Below are 17,145 nucleotides of genomic sequence, written 5' to 3' on the forward strand. Positions count from 1 at the left end.
CAAATTGTAGAAAGGCAGAAACAATAGTGACATAAAGCATATTAGTGGTTGCTGGTGTTCCAGGTGTGGGAAGGTAAGGACACGAGAGAACTTTTATTTTAAACAACTTGATTAAAACACAATTCACATAAATACATTTCACCAATTTAATGTGTACAATTCAATGGTTTCTAGTATATTTACAGAGTTGTGCAACTATTACCACAATTAGATGTCAGAGTATTTTCATCACCCTGAAAAAGAAATTCTGTATACATTAGAAGTCATTCTCCAACTCTGATAGTCTCCCAACTCTAGGCAACCACTAATGAGCTTTCTGTCTCTATGGATTTGCCTATTCTGGATATTTCATATAAATGGAATCAACACTTTGTGGTCATTTGCAGCTGGTTTCTTTTACTTGGCATAATGTTTTCAAGGTTCATCATGTCACAGCATTTATCAGAACTTCATATTTTTTGTAGGCAAATAATATTCCATTGTATGGTTATACCACGTTTTCTTCACCAGCTGATGGACATCTAGGTTGTTTCCACATTTTGGCTCTTATAAATAATGCTGCTATAAATATTCACGTACAAATTTTTGTGTAGAAGTCATGTTTTCGTTTTTATTGGTTCCACCCCTAGGAGCAGAATTGCTGGGTCACATGGTAACTCCATATTTAACATTTGAAGGAATTGCCAAGCTCTTCTCCAGTGGCTGTACTATCTTATCTTACATTCTCATAAGCCATGTATGAGAGTTCCAACTAGTTCACATCCTTACCAACACTTGCTATCATATTTCTTTTGTATATAGCCATTTTAGTGGGTGTGAAGTGGACAAGGGGACTTTTTACAGTGACAGAAATGCTTCATATTTTGGTTGTGGCAGTAGTTACTGTCTCCACCTATCAAAATTCATCAAATCATGCACTTAAAATTGATGTTTCATTGTGTGCAAATTATTTCTCAATAAAGTGAATTTTTTTAAAAGCTTACTTTAAAATAATTATTACTTAGAAAATTTTTAAGTTTTTATTTTCACAGCCAGGAATGTGTTACGATACATGAATACAGACTTCCAAGACCATAACTTGTCCAATTCACTAACACACCTACATTCTCCTTTACAGTTCTACAGTAAAAAGCATTTATGCTGTACTGATAATAATCAGCATCTCCATTACAAGTCTGTTTATTTGGGCCAGAATCATTAAGCTCACATGTAATTTAGTTGTTTCATGTTACACCTTTGTTTTTATCTGATTCGAGATATCTGTCACTAACCCTTTTGATGTACTTTTAATAGTCTATACCAAGCCCTATAAAAGGGAACCAATATTTCTTTTTAAAGAGTTGATTTAATTTAGGGTGAACGTAACTCGAATAGACTACAGCTGTCTTTGTGACATACTTTATTCCGACAGCTTAAAATTTAAAATGTAGATATGTAGAATAATGGCTTTCCTCTATATTGGTCTCCATATTGACTATTTTCATTGCCCTTCACCCTTAGACTAAAAAACCAAGAACTCCAAATGTAACGGGGACACTAAGACAACTGAAGATATTTTAGACCTTCACAATGGAAGAAAATGTAGAGAAACAGAGCTACTTTTTACATATTTCAATGAATATACAACTGTTTGATTTCTGCAGTGAGAGACACAGCCTAGAAACACCTGGATTTGGTAAAAGCGTCTCCCTATAATAATGGAAAATTCATATACTCGGAGACAGTGAGGCCTAAATTATAAAGAGGTAAGTTTAAAGTTCAAATTCCAGCTACCCCACTTATCAACTATGTGTCTTTATGCCAGTCACTCCACCTCTCCAAGATTTAAGGCTCCTTGCCTGTAAAATAGGGTAATGGTACTCACCTAGCAGAATAATGGTAAAGTGGTGGTAATGTATATAATCAACCTAGAATTTCATGTGAACAATATCAAGCATTATTAGTCACTTGATTTATAAACTTACTTCCCCTCTTTTCTGTTCAGCATACTTCCCTCTCACTCTGGCTCTCAGAGGAAAATCTCTAATTACAGAGTTCATATAGGTATAAACTGAGAATACTTAGACCAGTTTCTAAAATTCAACATCACGGCATCACAAAAACTAAAAAACTAAAAAAGCAGCACTTCTAAAACAGACATTTCCCTTAGAAACACTGCTTCTTTGACCAAAAACATTAAAGAAATCTAAGATGAACAGAACATAAGTTCCCCAGTTATCATTTACCTAAATCACAGGCGAGCAAAATTTCGTAAAAACCAAAATGATCCCAAGTAGCAAAGGCCCCAATGATAAAGACTAGGTATTATGAAAAAAATGTACAAGGCAAACTGAGAAGTAATTAGAGCAGAAAACATTAGGGAAGCTCTAAATCTCATAGTTTGGCCATTTAAAATGTCAATAAGCCCATTTCCTCTTTGCGACTTACTGGTGATGACTCTAAGCAAATGTCAGTTGGCCTACTTTTGGAAGGTTGCTAGTGTTTTGGCTGAACAGACCGTGTGTGTGTGTGTGTGTAGGACTTACTTGTTTAACCAGTCATTAAAATTTTACGACAACAGCAAAATTATGGCAAACCCTTCTGGAGAAGTTAATAAGAATTTCTGAATTCCTACAGCTGAACAAATCAAACAGCTCTTCCTTGAACATGACAAAAACCATATTTAAGTTGTTAGAAAAAGATGAAATAGGTTGTTGTAACTTAAGAAAAATAGTGAAAACCTGATACCTAGACAGTGCACTCTCTTTGAAAATTTACTAAAAATAAGCAAATGAGAAAAAGTTTAAGAACTCTAAAGTTGTTCTGCTCATGCTTGTTTTTAGAAAAATAATTTTAGCCATTCATATAAAAAAACAGCAACAATTAGCATTTTTGACTGCATAGATGGGCTGTTTACAATATTACAAGCTTCAGAAAATACTTGGCATTTACACTCCAGGAGGAAAAAAATGCGCTGGATCTTGGGGGTTTTAAACCTTTATTATTTTGAGATGTGAATTTGTGAATTCCTTACATAGCAGAACGAAAAATAATAGTACCTTTTCAGCAGTAAGTAATAATATAATAATCTAGAAGAAATAAGCCAAGTTGGCTACTGGGTGCTTTGGATGAGTACCAGAAATTTGGCTCACCTGAGGAAACTGTATCTTCAAAAAGTTCATCTATCTATTCTCAGAATAAAGGCCCTCGCTTACAAGAATTTGTTCTAGAACATTCTTATATGTAGAAAGTTCAGGTACTCAGCACATTGGATTCCCAAGGATAACAAATAAGGTTGAATCTGCATTTCTAAGAAATCTAGTTCCAGTCCAAGGCCAAAATGATCGTCTTTCTCTATAAGCAGTGAGGAAACAGAATAAGCACAAGAGTAATATAATTCTTAAGAGAGTCAGAAGTTCCATTAGAGTAAAAAACAGCATTATCCATTTGGTCACTGATAAATGATAAAAAATACTTGATACAAAAGTAAAGTGCTAGTTTCTCTTTTGCAAAATATTGAATAAATTCATTTTGGGGCACCACTCGTATTCCACATATTATGCAAGGCACTGCAGAGAATGCAGTGATTAGCAAATCACTGTTCCTGTGACTCCAAAGAAACATACTACAATAGAGGAAAGATCATAATAAAGAGAAATTTCCAAAAAAATCTATGAAAATCAGAGGTTAGCAAGGAACAGTCAAGAAAATACAACAGATAAAACAAAAAAAAATTAAATTCAACGTTCAAGGAGAGTCATGATTTAAAATTAGACACGGTAAATTTGTAAAGATTTTCTTTGCATGAAACTAAAGACATATAACATAAAAAACTGATCAATTTTACCAAATAACAAGACAAATGGCAAACTATATTTGAAGTATATAGGACACATATCCATAATAATATACCAGTAATAATACTCTAGTAAAGAGCTCAACTCAAGAGCAAAGAGTACAAACAAGCATGCTATTAATTAGAGTAAATGGCAAAAATATGAAGATTTTACATTCTTCCTAACACTCAAAGACTCAAAAATTACAAGTAAGAGGATTTTCCTCCATTAGGAATGCAAAGACTGAAAAGATTCATAATAGCCAGTAGAGGACAGAATTGGAAAAAAGGGAATTCTCATATATAGATGTTGATATACTCTCTGAGAAGCAATTTTACAACATGTATCAAAATTTTACATGTACATATTCTTTGACCCACTCATTCCTCTTTTAGAAGTTATCCTAAGAAAATAATTCCTTGTATATTTGTTTAAATGTACACATACAGAAGTATATAACAACATATCCTGTTATGGGGCGAAGTTAAAATTAATACAAATGTTCATACAATGGAATTATACATAATTTTTAACAATGCTGAAAGAAATTCATAGTTTGAAAAGGAAAGATGTTCACAATATAAACTGTTATGAAAAAAACCTACATACACACACCCATGAGCCAAAACATGTAACACATATAACAACTTGAATCAGACCCTGGACATAATAAGTTAATTTCATGCATCTCTGAGTAATTGAGGGAAAAACATCAGGAAATGTATACATTAAGCTGTTAATACATGCTCAGTATTCAGGGAAGGAAGAAAAGAAGGAAAGAAGTAACCTGGATTTAACTCTGATAACACAGGATTATGTGAATTTTCACTTTCTACATTTTAGTATTCCTTGAATTTTTATAATAAATATTTTAACTGGTTAGAATTATATGGTTTTTGTTTTAAGAAATTGAAAACATATTAAGGTGAAAATGTCCTCTGATCCCACTCCTTGGAAGTAACCAATATTAGCACAAAGTCTATAACTATACAAAATTTTTTGTTGTTGAGGAAGATTAACCCTGAGCTAACATCTGCTGCCGATCTTCCTCTTTTTTTTGCTGAGGAAGACTGCTCCTGATCTAACAACCATGCCCATCCTCCCTCTACTTTATATATGCAATGCCTGTCACAGCATGGCTTGACAAGTGGTGCATAGGTCCACACTCAGGATCTGAACCAGCAAACCCCAGGCTGCCAAAGCAGAACATGCAAACTTAAGCCCTGCGCCACCAAGTGAGCCCATAACCATACAAAATTTTTAACTTCTTATTAAAACATACATTTTGATATATTTTATTTCACAAGTAAGGTACTGAGATACTAAAAACCATGATGGTTACTGAGAGTAATGAATAAGAAGAATTTACATACTTTACTTGGAATTAAGTTCTAGAGAGACAGGTTTGAAAGATAATAATAGTTATTATCTGATATAAGAATACCAATTGATTGGTCATAGCTTCCTGAACATTGTACTGAAAAAATTTCTAAAGCAGGTGCAGGATCATTAAGAAAGTAATCAATTACTGATAGTGACCATGGAAAAGTAGGGAAGCACAAACTCTGCTGATATGAGTAAATGCCTATTAAATGCAGTGATGATGTTCTGTGGATAAGAGGACATCCAAATCCTTCAGTTTTTCACTTTGAGTCAGGGAACAGACTTTCCACAGAAACACCTGCAGAAAGGGAACTTGCTTTTCTTCTAGATCATTACTTTTAAAAGATTACACCATGCAGCAATATTCAACAAATATTTATTAACACCTTGTATTAAGTACTCTGTGAGGCACTAAAGATATGCAAACAGCAAAACTAGGAGGCAAGAAGCAACTAAGCAACTAAAATAAAAAATCAGTACATACTACTGACATTGGATAAGGAGCAAGAAGGGTTAGAAGAACATGAGTATTCTAGAAGAGGAAATAACAAATGAAAAGGCTGAATGAAAGGATGGATCATTTGAGGAAATGAAAGAAGTTTAGTACAACTACCACAAAGTGCAGAGGAAGGAGGAGACGGGCACGCTGGTAAAGCACGGCCAAAAATGATGCTGGAAAAATACAGTGAGGGGATCAGTTCACAAAAGATCTCATGAATTTAGAAGAGCTAAATTCAATCATTAATTCTAATAGTTTGTAGATTCTTTTGTATTCTCTATATACGCAATCAACTTATCTATGAATAAACAATTTTACATCTTTCATTCTAATACTTACACCTTTTGTTTATTTTCCTTGCCTCACTGTAATGGCTAGGACCTGTATTCAACTGTAAAAAGAAGTTGTGATAGAAGCCATGCCAAACTCAGCAAGAAAGTATTTAATAGATCACTATTGAGCATGATCGGATGTAGACTTTTTTATAGATAATCTTTATCATACTAAGGATGTTTCTTTCTATTCCTAATTTGCTGAAAGTTTTTTTTTTAATCATAAATGATTACATGAATTTTGTCAAAGGTCTTTTTCCACTTCTACTGAGATGACATATGGGTTTTCTTCTTCATTCTATTAATATGGTGAATTACACTGACTGTTTATGAACCTTGTATTCCTGAAATGTCCCTTTCTTGGTCCTAATATATAATTCTTTTTATATATCACTGGGTCCCTCTATGTAAATTACACCAAGAAAGGGGGTGGGGGAGGGAGAGAGAGAGAGGGAGAGAAGAAGAGAGGGAGGTTTTTGGTATGATAACGTGAGATTAAAAAAAACACATGAGAGCAGAAAAGAACTATTCAATAGAAGAGTTAGTAATTCATATTGAGACAATCTCCTAAAAAGAACAGGAAAGAAATTCTTTTTTTTAATTAATCATTCTAGGAGGTATAACCACCAAATAAGAGAAGGACCAGAAAGAGAAAACAAAGAAAACTTAGGAGAAGAAATCATCAAAAAAGTAATTTAAGAAATTTCCTCAAAACTACACTACTGGGGCTGGCCCCTCAGCCCAGTGGTTAAGTTCTCGCACTCCGTTTTGATGGCCCGGGGTTTCACTGGTTCGGATCCTGGGCGCGCGGACATGGCACCACTCATGAGGCCATGCTGAGGCGGTGTCCCACATAGCACAACTAGAATGTACAACTATGTACTGGGGTTAGGCTTTGGAGAGGAGGAAAAAAAAAAGATTGGCAACAGATGTTAGCTCAGGTGCCAATCTTTAAAAAAGAAAAAAACTACACTACTTGCATTTCCACACTAAAGGGGCCCAGGACAATATATGAACCAAGAAACAACACTGCAAAGTTTCAGAACACTGGGAACAAAGCCAACATTCTACTAGCTCCAGGAGAGAAAAACAAGCCACATACAAGAAAGATACCAAAATGGGTTCAGACTGTTCACCCATAACATTAGACCAATGCCTTCAAAATTCTAAAGTAACATTATTTACAAACAAGTATTTGTTCCCCAGCCAAATTATCTATCAAGACTAAGAAAGAATAAAGACATCTTCAGACAAACAAGATCTACCACACATCCTTTTTCAGGAAGCTACTAAAAAACTTATTCCCTCAAAATGAGCACACAAAACAAAATGGGCAAAAGAGAGGGATGAAGTATTCTATTTTCCACTACAAATTTTATGTGATTAGTTACATGAATTATTTTGATGAAAACAAATCTAAAAAAATTAGTCAACTACAATAAAAGCAACATGTAATTTTTACAAATCATAACAGAACATTTAGCCATGTGAAACTCTATTTTAAAACTACTGTTATATTTTTAAAAGTAAGCATATTATAGTAGAAGGAGAAAGCTTTTTTTTAATTAGACAAAGTAAATTAAACATACTCAATTTCTACGAGCAGTATTAACTTTTATAGCTTTATAATCTCTCATGAAGTATTTCTGCTCAAAGTAAAAGTTGAGAAAAGTTGAATGTTAATAATGGTCATAAACAAAAGAGCTTCATAAATGAAATGAACAGAGAAAACATCTGACTCTGTGAATTACATACAAAAGAAACAAAGACATAGCAGGGTCCTTCAGTAATAAAGTTCTTCTTGACTCCACCATCCAAAGAGAAGGCTGGATACTCCAAAAACCTTCCAGAAAAGGATGTTCTACAATCTTCTTTGTCAAAAGATTTCACCACAACACAAATACAACAGAAAACGGAGCAAGAGAGAGTACAAAGGAGATACAGAGCTGAAATCTGTATATGCCATATAGCTCAAAAGCAAAGAGGACAATCTTCACATGACTGCAGAATATTGTTGCCTTATTACCTCCACACTTCCTATTTCAATTAAGCAGATTTACCCACTAAATTAATCCCTAACCTTATTTAGGCATTTGGTGAGTGCATAATGCACGTGGTAGTAAGTTTTAATGAACGACATTCTCACAAATTTAGAGAATTAACTGCTAAAAAAAGTATTACAAGGAAGATTTCTCAACCTCTGGATAAACTTTTAAAATATAACAGAATTAAAATATTTTAACATCCTCTTTTTAAAAATATTTTAAAGTATGCAAACAAGGTTAATATGATACTGTTTTTAGTGCACATGCAAAAATATTATTGAGTGAACACAGGCAAGTTAATGAGAAAACACAACGTTTAGAAAGCGCAGATCATTAAAGAGCCAGGAGTTACTTAAGCATCCAAATACTAAGTTAATTTAAACATATATTTAATTTTTTTAATAAATATAAAATATACATAATATTTAAGTAAACAATAAGAAGTATGTGTTATTAAAGCAGTGACCCAAGGTCAAAAGGCTGAAACTGTACTTCTGACAGAGCTGGAAATGCAGACAGCAGACTCATCTACAATCGAGATAATGGTGAAAACCAAGCTCTCCAAGGCAGTAAGCAGAACGGAGAAGAAGAGCAAAGACACAGAACAACAGAGACCTGGGGAATACCCACAGAAGAAAGCTAAGCCAGAGACATAACAAAAGCAGCACAGTCAGCTAGGGAGGGATCTGGGGAGAGCGATGCCATGAAAACCAAGAGAGAAGAGGGCTTCAAGAAAGAGCCAGCTAAGTCAGAGGCTAAATCGAGATCAAAGAGGATGAAGATAAATCAAAACCACAGGAGAAAGTGAATGGCCATATTGAATTGGTTAAGATTACCTATTTCCATCTCAACAGAACGAAGAGTTTATCTTGCAGGGAGGAGGGGAAGGGGTATGGTCACTTGGAGAAAAACAGACTTTAGTTATCATTCTTGCTGTCTGTAGTCCAAGACCAATAAAAGAGAAACTCTTTCTGAATGATTTGTTTCTTCTTAAGAGCTACACTCACCAAACTGTGGAGCAGGCAAGATTCGAGCCGCTCGAATTGGGCCATGTCGAACAGAAAAGAGCTCCTGCGCTTCCCCACTGATCTGCAGGAGAGGACAGAAACAATTTCAGTAAATGACAACGCAGGTCAGGACATTATTATATGAAAACAACATCTCCTAAATGTTAGCGTAATTTTTTGTCTGAAATGTAATGTATGTACATATGTACACACACACATATCTATGGTTGATCAAATACATTAAGTATATTCATATCTTAAATTATCATAACTATTTTTAGAAAATTACAAGAGGAAGTATTTGATATAAATAGGAAAATAAGTAGTCCATTCTTGAAGAGTATAATTTTTATCTTTAATAAACTACTATAACTCTGCTCAGTTCCTGCATGATTGCCTTCCATTTTAGAGCAAAGCAATTAGGATTTTTTAAATTAGTATTCAATAGTTTTTCACGTAAGAAAAAAGTGAAATATTCTTAATATTCTGAAAAGCACAACTTAAATGCTGCAGTAACTTTCACAAATACGTTGTAAATGAGATAAAGCAAACACGTAGCAAAGAACACTAAAGTACAACGTGAATGACCTCGGTACCAGCTATGGTTCTGCAACTAACTAGCTGTTAACCAACTGAAATAAATTACTTAACCTCTATAAACCTATAATCTTTTTTTAAATGCATTTTGAATAAAAATTGTATATATTTAAGATGTACAACGTGATGATTTGATATACACATACTTAGTGAAATGTTTACTGCAGTTATCTCCTCAGAGTTACCTTTTTTGTGTGATGAGAGTCTCTGAAATCTATTCTCAACATTTTCCCAGTATTATCAACTACAGTCATTACGCCTGAACATTAGACTTAGTCATCCTACACAACTACAACTTTGTACCCTTTGACCAACGTCTTCCCATTTCCCCCTCCTCCCCTAAGCGTATCCTCTTTTGCATTTATAAACTAACAAGGTAAATGTACTAAATAACCTTAAAGATACTTTTAATTTCAACATTCTATGAATTAAAAAAGTAATATATAAGCATCTTTAAATCTCATTATTTTTATTACACATAGATGAAACACTGTGAATGTCCGTTCACTGAGTCATAGCAGACTTCTCAGATATAAAGAGTGCAATATTCTGTTAACCGAAAGGGCTATGCATGTGCCAAGTGTGAAAATGACTGCTTTTCAAAATTAGTAGTTCAAGAGAACAGTTTGCTGCTAAGTGAAGTACTGAGCAGGTTAAATTGGAATTACCTAAGAAAGGCTTTCCAGACTACTTTAAGTGGTGATGCAGTTCCTAACACATTTTCATAATTGTCAAAAGTTTGATGGAATATGTAATATCAGATAGGGAAAATGGCAAACATTATAAAACTAGTTCTAAATACCCAAGAACTTACAACAGATGTAATAATGATAAATATTCAATAGAGGAAACATACTGATGGGTTTTTTAAAACAGTCCTGCCAAACAAACAGTTTAAAATATCAACAGTGTATACATTATAAAATAAAAGGCTTATAAATCTTCTAACATTAAACTATAAATCTGCAGAGCTGTCTTTTAGATTAACTACTTTTTTAGATCTTCAACTTCTCTTCTATCTGAATTTAAGAGCTGCAAACTATAAATATTTTTGTTTCTTATAAATGTCAAATCATGGTAATGCCTAAAGAGCCATCATATTCATTTTGCTTATAAAAATTATACAACTTATTTAGCGGCCGCAATGGCAACTCCCTCTATGCAGAAGATATGACGAATGCTGGGCTCTTCGCACTAACTGTGCAACAATAGCACCACCTATCACCAATTAAACACACAAAAGCAATAAACTCAGTATAGCAAACTATAAGAATTTATCTCTCTACAAATTCCTTTGTGAACACTAATTTTCTAAATGAAAACCATGGCTATTATATACTGCAGCTCTTAAGTCTATAGTTTATTATTATAGAACAGAACTTAAAATTTAGAAAAAGCCTTAAAAGGCCATTTTGTTAACCTTCCATCCAATGCACACATTCTCTGAAACCTAAAAATTATAAGCACACTTCCACTGAAAAGTATATCACTAATGTAATCCAATTATACTGCAGATACATTATTGGCTATCTCCATCAAAGCTGCCAAGTCATTCATTTTTTTAGAATAAATGGTTTGTGGGGCGATGGATAAATAATATTCTTCTTCAATAGGCACAATATTTCTATTAACAAGTAAATGAAAAATAAATTATAAAACAATACCGTAGAATTTGCATTGAAATTATAATTCAAAGTAATCAAAACCACTTCTCATTATAACAAATACAGGTTTACACCTATAACAAATCATAGTACTCTCACACAAAATCTACTGCCCTATACTCTTATTTCCATAAGTCTGCCATTTAGCTTTAGGTTCTATCACATAAAGCCTTAAATTAAAAAAAAAAAAAAAGGTCTAATCACACTCAACTGAGCTGCTGTACTAAATTATACTAAATACTAAAGAATACAACAAACCTGTTTTGACATACTCACAATACGATAAACATTTGTTATCACTGGATTAACAAACAAGAGCTTACTTTGACATACAAAAACATTTTGAAATCTGAACACACCATGCTTTTCAGCAGTGACGGCTTTCAAAACAAACCTAAATGCTCTAGTCTTAGCTTCTACTCTAAATCCCTCTTTAAATATACAGCAACAGGTTAAGAAAAAAGATTAGGACTGATTACAAAACGCATCCCCACATTCATTACCCATCCTTCATTACCTCTAAGTTATGGTCCTAGAATCTTTGTTTAATTAAGAACATAAGGGAAGAGAGGGGGGAAGAAACATTCTGTCACTATTTATAGATATTTGTGAATATGTTAAAATCAAGGCTGTTAGAAGTGTAATTCTAAAGTATCCTAAGAGAGTCACAAATGACAAACTTCCCAGAGGAGAGAACTCTCCAAAGTATGTGCAAAGTCTACACTGAAATCCTGTTTCAGAACAGAGACCGGGCTAACAGAGTGTATACAGATAAGATGTGCACATTTTAGGAAGGATGCAGATAGGATGGATACGTCCTTCCAGGCTCTGCTTTAGCTGCCGCTTTCAATTGCCTCTAATAATTTTACACAATATGTTCACTGGTAATTTTGCACTGAAATAAATGAGTGTCAAAACTGATTACGTTTTTTTAAAGGCTTTCAAATTGATTTTTATGTTTCTTAAAAAGAGCTCATTGAAAATGGCAAACAATCTCAGAGATGAGGATTTTATAGATCCTGACAAGAATTACCAGGAACTCTAAGTTCACTGGCAAACCAACAATAACAATAAATACGAGGGTAGAACTACGAGGAAGGAGTGTGCCAAGCAACGGTCCAACTTCCTGGCAACTGCGGGAAGTCAGGGAGAGGAGCAAACAGGGAGGAACCCTCTCCTCCGATCGCTCCTCCCGGGTCTCTGCCTTTGTTCTTCTGGCATTTTAATTTCTGATGACAGACTTTTGTTGTTTGGAGCATAAACCGGACGTACCAGTTTGGAGGCACAATAAGGAGAACAAAGAATGATTTGTTCACACTGTAAGAAAAAAATCTTTTCCAACCATAGAAAATAGCTTTCGCATGGTGAAAATATGCAAATTACATACCAAACCAAAAGAGGGGGGAGAGTACAAGTTTAGAATCTCGCAACTCAATCTAAGGCAAAAGGAAATTATAACAGCGGAGTCAGTAAGACACACAGAGGAAAGGCTATAAAAGTTGTGTGAGAGCTTCCTAAGTGCTTTTAGAGAATTCTAAAAGCAAAAGAAGGTCATCTAACCCTCAGAATCAAACTTGTTTCTGAAATTCTGATGACTTTTCAAAGGTATCTGACTACAAAACAGAAAATTCAATCAAATACCAAGGACAATAATAATGCTCTACAATGGCACAGAATTAGGACACGAGTACATATTTACACCCCCAAATTCCCTTTTCAACACTGGTCAAATGGGGAATTGTAGTCTGCAACTGATTCTTTTCAGTAAACTGTATTGAAAGATAACAGACATAGAAATATTACATAAATCATAGATATACGTACAGCTTAATGAATTTTCAATGTTAATACCCTTGTTACCATCACAGACACCAAGAATCAGAACATTATGCACACTCAGAAGGTCTCTCGATGACCCTTCCCAGTCACAGTTGCAACTCAAGAATAACCATAACCACTATCCTAACTTACCTTATGTAATACCTTATGTAAGTTTTACCTGTTCAATTTTATGTGAACAGAATCACACAGTATGTACTCTTTGAGTGGCTTCTTTCACACATTACATGCTTACGAAGTTTATTCATGTTGCTGCATCTGACTGTAGTTTTTGTTTCAGGTTTTTTGTGTTTTTTTTTTTTTTGAGGATGACTGGCCCTGAGCTAACATCTGCTGCCAATCTTCCTGTTTTTGCTGAGGAAGACTGGCCCTGAGCTAACATGCCCGTCTTCCTCTGCTTCATATGTGGAACGCCTACCACAGCATGGCTTGCCAAGCGGTGCCACGTCCACACCCAGGATCTGAACCAGTGAACCCAGGGCTGCCAAAGCAGAACGTGAGAACTTAATGGCTGCACCAACAGGCCGGCCCTGACCATAGTTTTTTATTCCTGTTGCTATGTAGATGTCCATTGCATGAAAATACCACAATTTATCCATTCTACTATTGATGAAATTCTGGGTTGTTTCCAGTTTGGGGCTCTTAAGATGCCAAGAAAAATAGCAAAAAACTTTCAAATGGGAAAAAGATTACAGTGTGTTCTTTCAATGGATTACCAAGAGTGATCCAGTGGACCCTTTAGGGTTATTTGATTCTACTGGGATCTGCACCTTTGTCTTGACTGGGCTATTTTATAACACTGTAAGTTGTAGAAAACTGATAGTAATGCAAGTGACTCTTGTCCACAGAAATGCAAATCAATTTTGTCTAGTAGAGATACAACTGAATTTCACTCTGTAAAAAACATGATTCCAAGACGTACATTTTAGTCCCAATAGGATATTAACCAGGTTTACCCGTCTTAAGCTCATTTCAGCATTTCTAATTGCCTATATCTGTCCTTTAGATTCTCCTTTGAACTAGCTATAACAGCTTGCCAAATACCTCATTAATTAATGAGTTAAATAAAATCTGACACATTTCCATTTTATACTTGTATGAGTGTCATGATTTTACCATTTTTTAAATAATGTCATAAAGAACACTGCTATGAGTATTTTTGCACATGTTGCCGGTGAAATATACAGGTATTTCTTTGGGGTATATACCTACTGGTGGAATTGCTTCTATATCACGCATATGCGCCTATTTTGTAGATTTTAAGAAAATCGTTTTCTATAGTGATTGTACCAATTTACAACTCCAACAGCAACATCAGAGAGTTTTACCCGCTCCATATTCTTGCCAACAGTTTATGTCAGCCATGCTGGTGGGTGTTCAGTGGGATTCTCACTGTGCTTTTAATTCGCATTTTCTTCCTGAATGAGGAGGTTGATCAAACACCTTTTCACATGCTTATTGGAATTCAGTTATACTATTTCATGAATGACAAAGTCTCTTGCCACTGCAGTTGCCTCATTCCAAGAAATTATGGATTTAAATCTATTACACACAGTGAACGAAATGCATAAATCACTCTCCTCTGGAAAAGCAATGCTGCCTCAAAGTGAACTTATAAACAGTCTTTATTACAGTGGCCCACCATCAGGGCAAATGATGTAAGACTTTTGTCCTGAAGGACTCTTGATTTCCAGAGGTATGTATGATAAACAGGACAGAAGGTGAATGAGATTCAACAACTCACTTCTGCGGCTCTGAAAAAAGTAGAGCTTTTTGTACCTAATCAAATTCATATCTTAATTCCAAATCCAGTAATGAGCAATGTTTCCTCTCAACTAAGGTACAATGGTTGGGTTATGGCAACATGATATCCACCCCTTAAAGTGGAAAAACACCGATTTGTAAAAATTCATACAAACATTCAAAGCAAATTGAGTCCCTGCTAAAGATAGCAAACAGACAAAAATTACTTTATATTTCCCCTATAACTCCAGCAGTTCAAACACAAAAGATAATGATTAGTAGTTCTTTTTCTTGATTACTACTTTAACAAGTTTTAATCTTTAAAACAAAAAAATTAAAAAGAGGTATTAGTTTATCTATGTTTCAAAATGGCTACAGCATATATAGCAGATTATTTCTAGGCTGAAAATATTCATTAAAAGACCAAGCCACCAGACATGAAGAACAATAGAAAAAGAATTCCTTGTGTTTATCTCAAGCACATCCTGACTTTCAGTCAAAAATCTCTTTCCTGTTAGAGCTCTCTGAACAAGCAACGGCCATGCTTCCACCTGGGAAGTCTGAGGGGGTAAAGGCAGCCAATGCGTGGGACCCTGGAAGGTTTTTTTTTTCCCCCAAAATCATGGCCTACAGCAACAATGCCAAACATGCACAATATGCCAGATCATCAATTACAAATATCACACATCAACAACATCAATGCTTCCAACAGTTTATTTTAGTAGAAGATAAATTAGACTTGTGTTTATTAGCTGTATACAAATTTGCTAAATCTGAGTTTGGCTTTAAAATAAGGGTGATGACGTATCTAAGAAGGCAACTGTGATGATTCAATTGTGTATTTAAAATATGTAACACATAGTTGGAGCTCAAAAGATAGTTAAATCAAGAAGATGCTTGTTGAATGAATGAACTGATGAATAAATGACTCAGTCTACACCAGCCTCATTATTCAATCTTAATGGTATTTAGCATAATTTGCCTTTGGCCCACTGTTCTCAAAGCATGTTATTAATATTTAAAACCTGGAAATTTGTAGTGGCCTAGTGGTGAGTTCAGCATGCTCCACTTCAGCACCCCAGGTTCGAGGGTTCGGCCCCTGGGCATGGACCTACACCACTCATCAGTCATGCTGTGGTGGTGACCCACATACAAAATGGAGAAAGAGGGGCTGACCCCATGGCCGAGTGGTTAAGTTCGTGCGCTCCGCTGCAGGCAGCCCAGTGTTTCATTGGTTCAAATCCTGGGCACAGACATGGCACTGCTCATCAAACCATGCTGAGGCAGCGTCCCACATGCCACAACTAGAAGGACCCACAACGAAGAATATACAACTATGTACTGGGGGGCTTTGGGGAGAAAAAGGAAAAAATAAATAAATTTTAAAAATCTTTAAAAACAAAATGGAGAAAGACTGGCATGGATGTTAGCCTGGCATGGATGTTAGCTCAGGGTTAATCTTCCTCAAGCAAAAAAAAAAAAAAAAAAAAGAGGAGGATTGGCAACAGATGTTGGCTCAGGGCTAATCTTCCTCAGGGGAAAAGAAACAAACCTGGAAATTTGTTACAATGCCATACCATAAAACATGTTGTGGTACAACTCATTCTTAAACCTACTGCCAAAATACTTCCTATGCTTTACAGCTCTCGATAAAAGGACTCCCACCATATAGTAAGCAGCACCTTATCGCTTCAGCAGTTTTTATCACACTAGTTTTCACACTCCTGCTCAAGATCAAGGCAGTCTCCACCCTTTCCAGCAAATATCCCACACTCATCCCAACCATTATGTGTTTCTATCACATTTTTACCTGCAACATGTTTCCTTATCACCAGTTATATAAAAACAGTCCATTTAAATATACAAATGTAGAGTTATCAATCTTTTCTAATTATTTCACATATCACCCATCAGACACAACTGAAATGATGTTAGTTTAGTTATTAATTATATCAATATTGGTTCTCACTAATACAAGATGTTAATAGGGGAAGCAGATACATGGGAATTCTCTGTAATTTTTGCTCAATTTTTATGTAAATCTGCTCCAAAAAATAAAGTTCATTAATTTTTATTGATATATATTGAAAAATGTGAAAATTCCACAAATAAATTTTAACCTTCCCTGATAGCTCCCCCTCGCAAAAAAAAATAGGGACAAAAGCCAAAAACAGAGAGACAGAGAGAACAAAAAGGTGATGAGGCCTTATACTAAGGAATT

General features: G+C 34.9%; 1 protein-coding gene across 16 annotated transcripts in view; it reads right to left on the reverse strand.

Moving 5' to 3' along the window:
• The window catches only part of BCAS3 (BCAS3 microtubule associated cell migration factor), a 569,320-nt gene that overhangs the window by 512,501 nt on the left and 39,674 nt on the right, over positions 1-17,145 (reverse strand). For all 16 annotated transcript variants that reach the window (XM_070562375.1, XM_070562376.1, XM_070562371.1 and 13 more), the window contains exon 6: positions 9,082-9,163. In XM_070562375.1, the coding sequence (XP_070418476.1) occupies positions 9,082-9,163 (82 nt within the window). The remainder of the gene's footprint in view (positions 1-9,081; positions 9,164-17,145) is intronic.

The sequence above is a fragment of the Equus przewalskii genome, chromosome 10, assembly GCF_037783145.1.
Source record: "Equus przewalskii isolate Varuska chromosome 10, EquPr2, whole genome shotgun sequence".
In the NCBI taxonomy this organism is placed as follows: domain Eukaryota; kingdom Metazoa; phylum Chordata; class Mammalia; order Perissodactyla; family Equidae; genus Equus; species Equus przewalskii.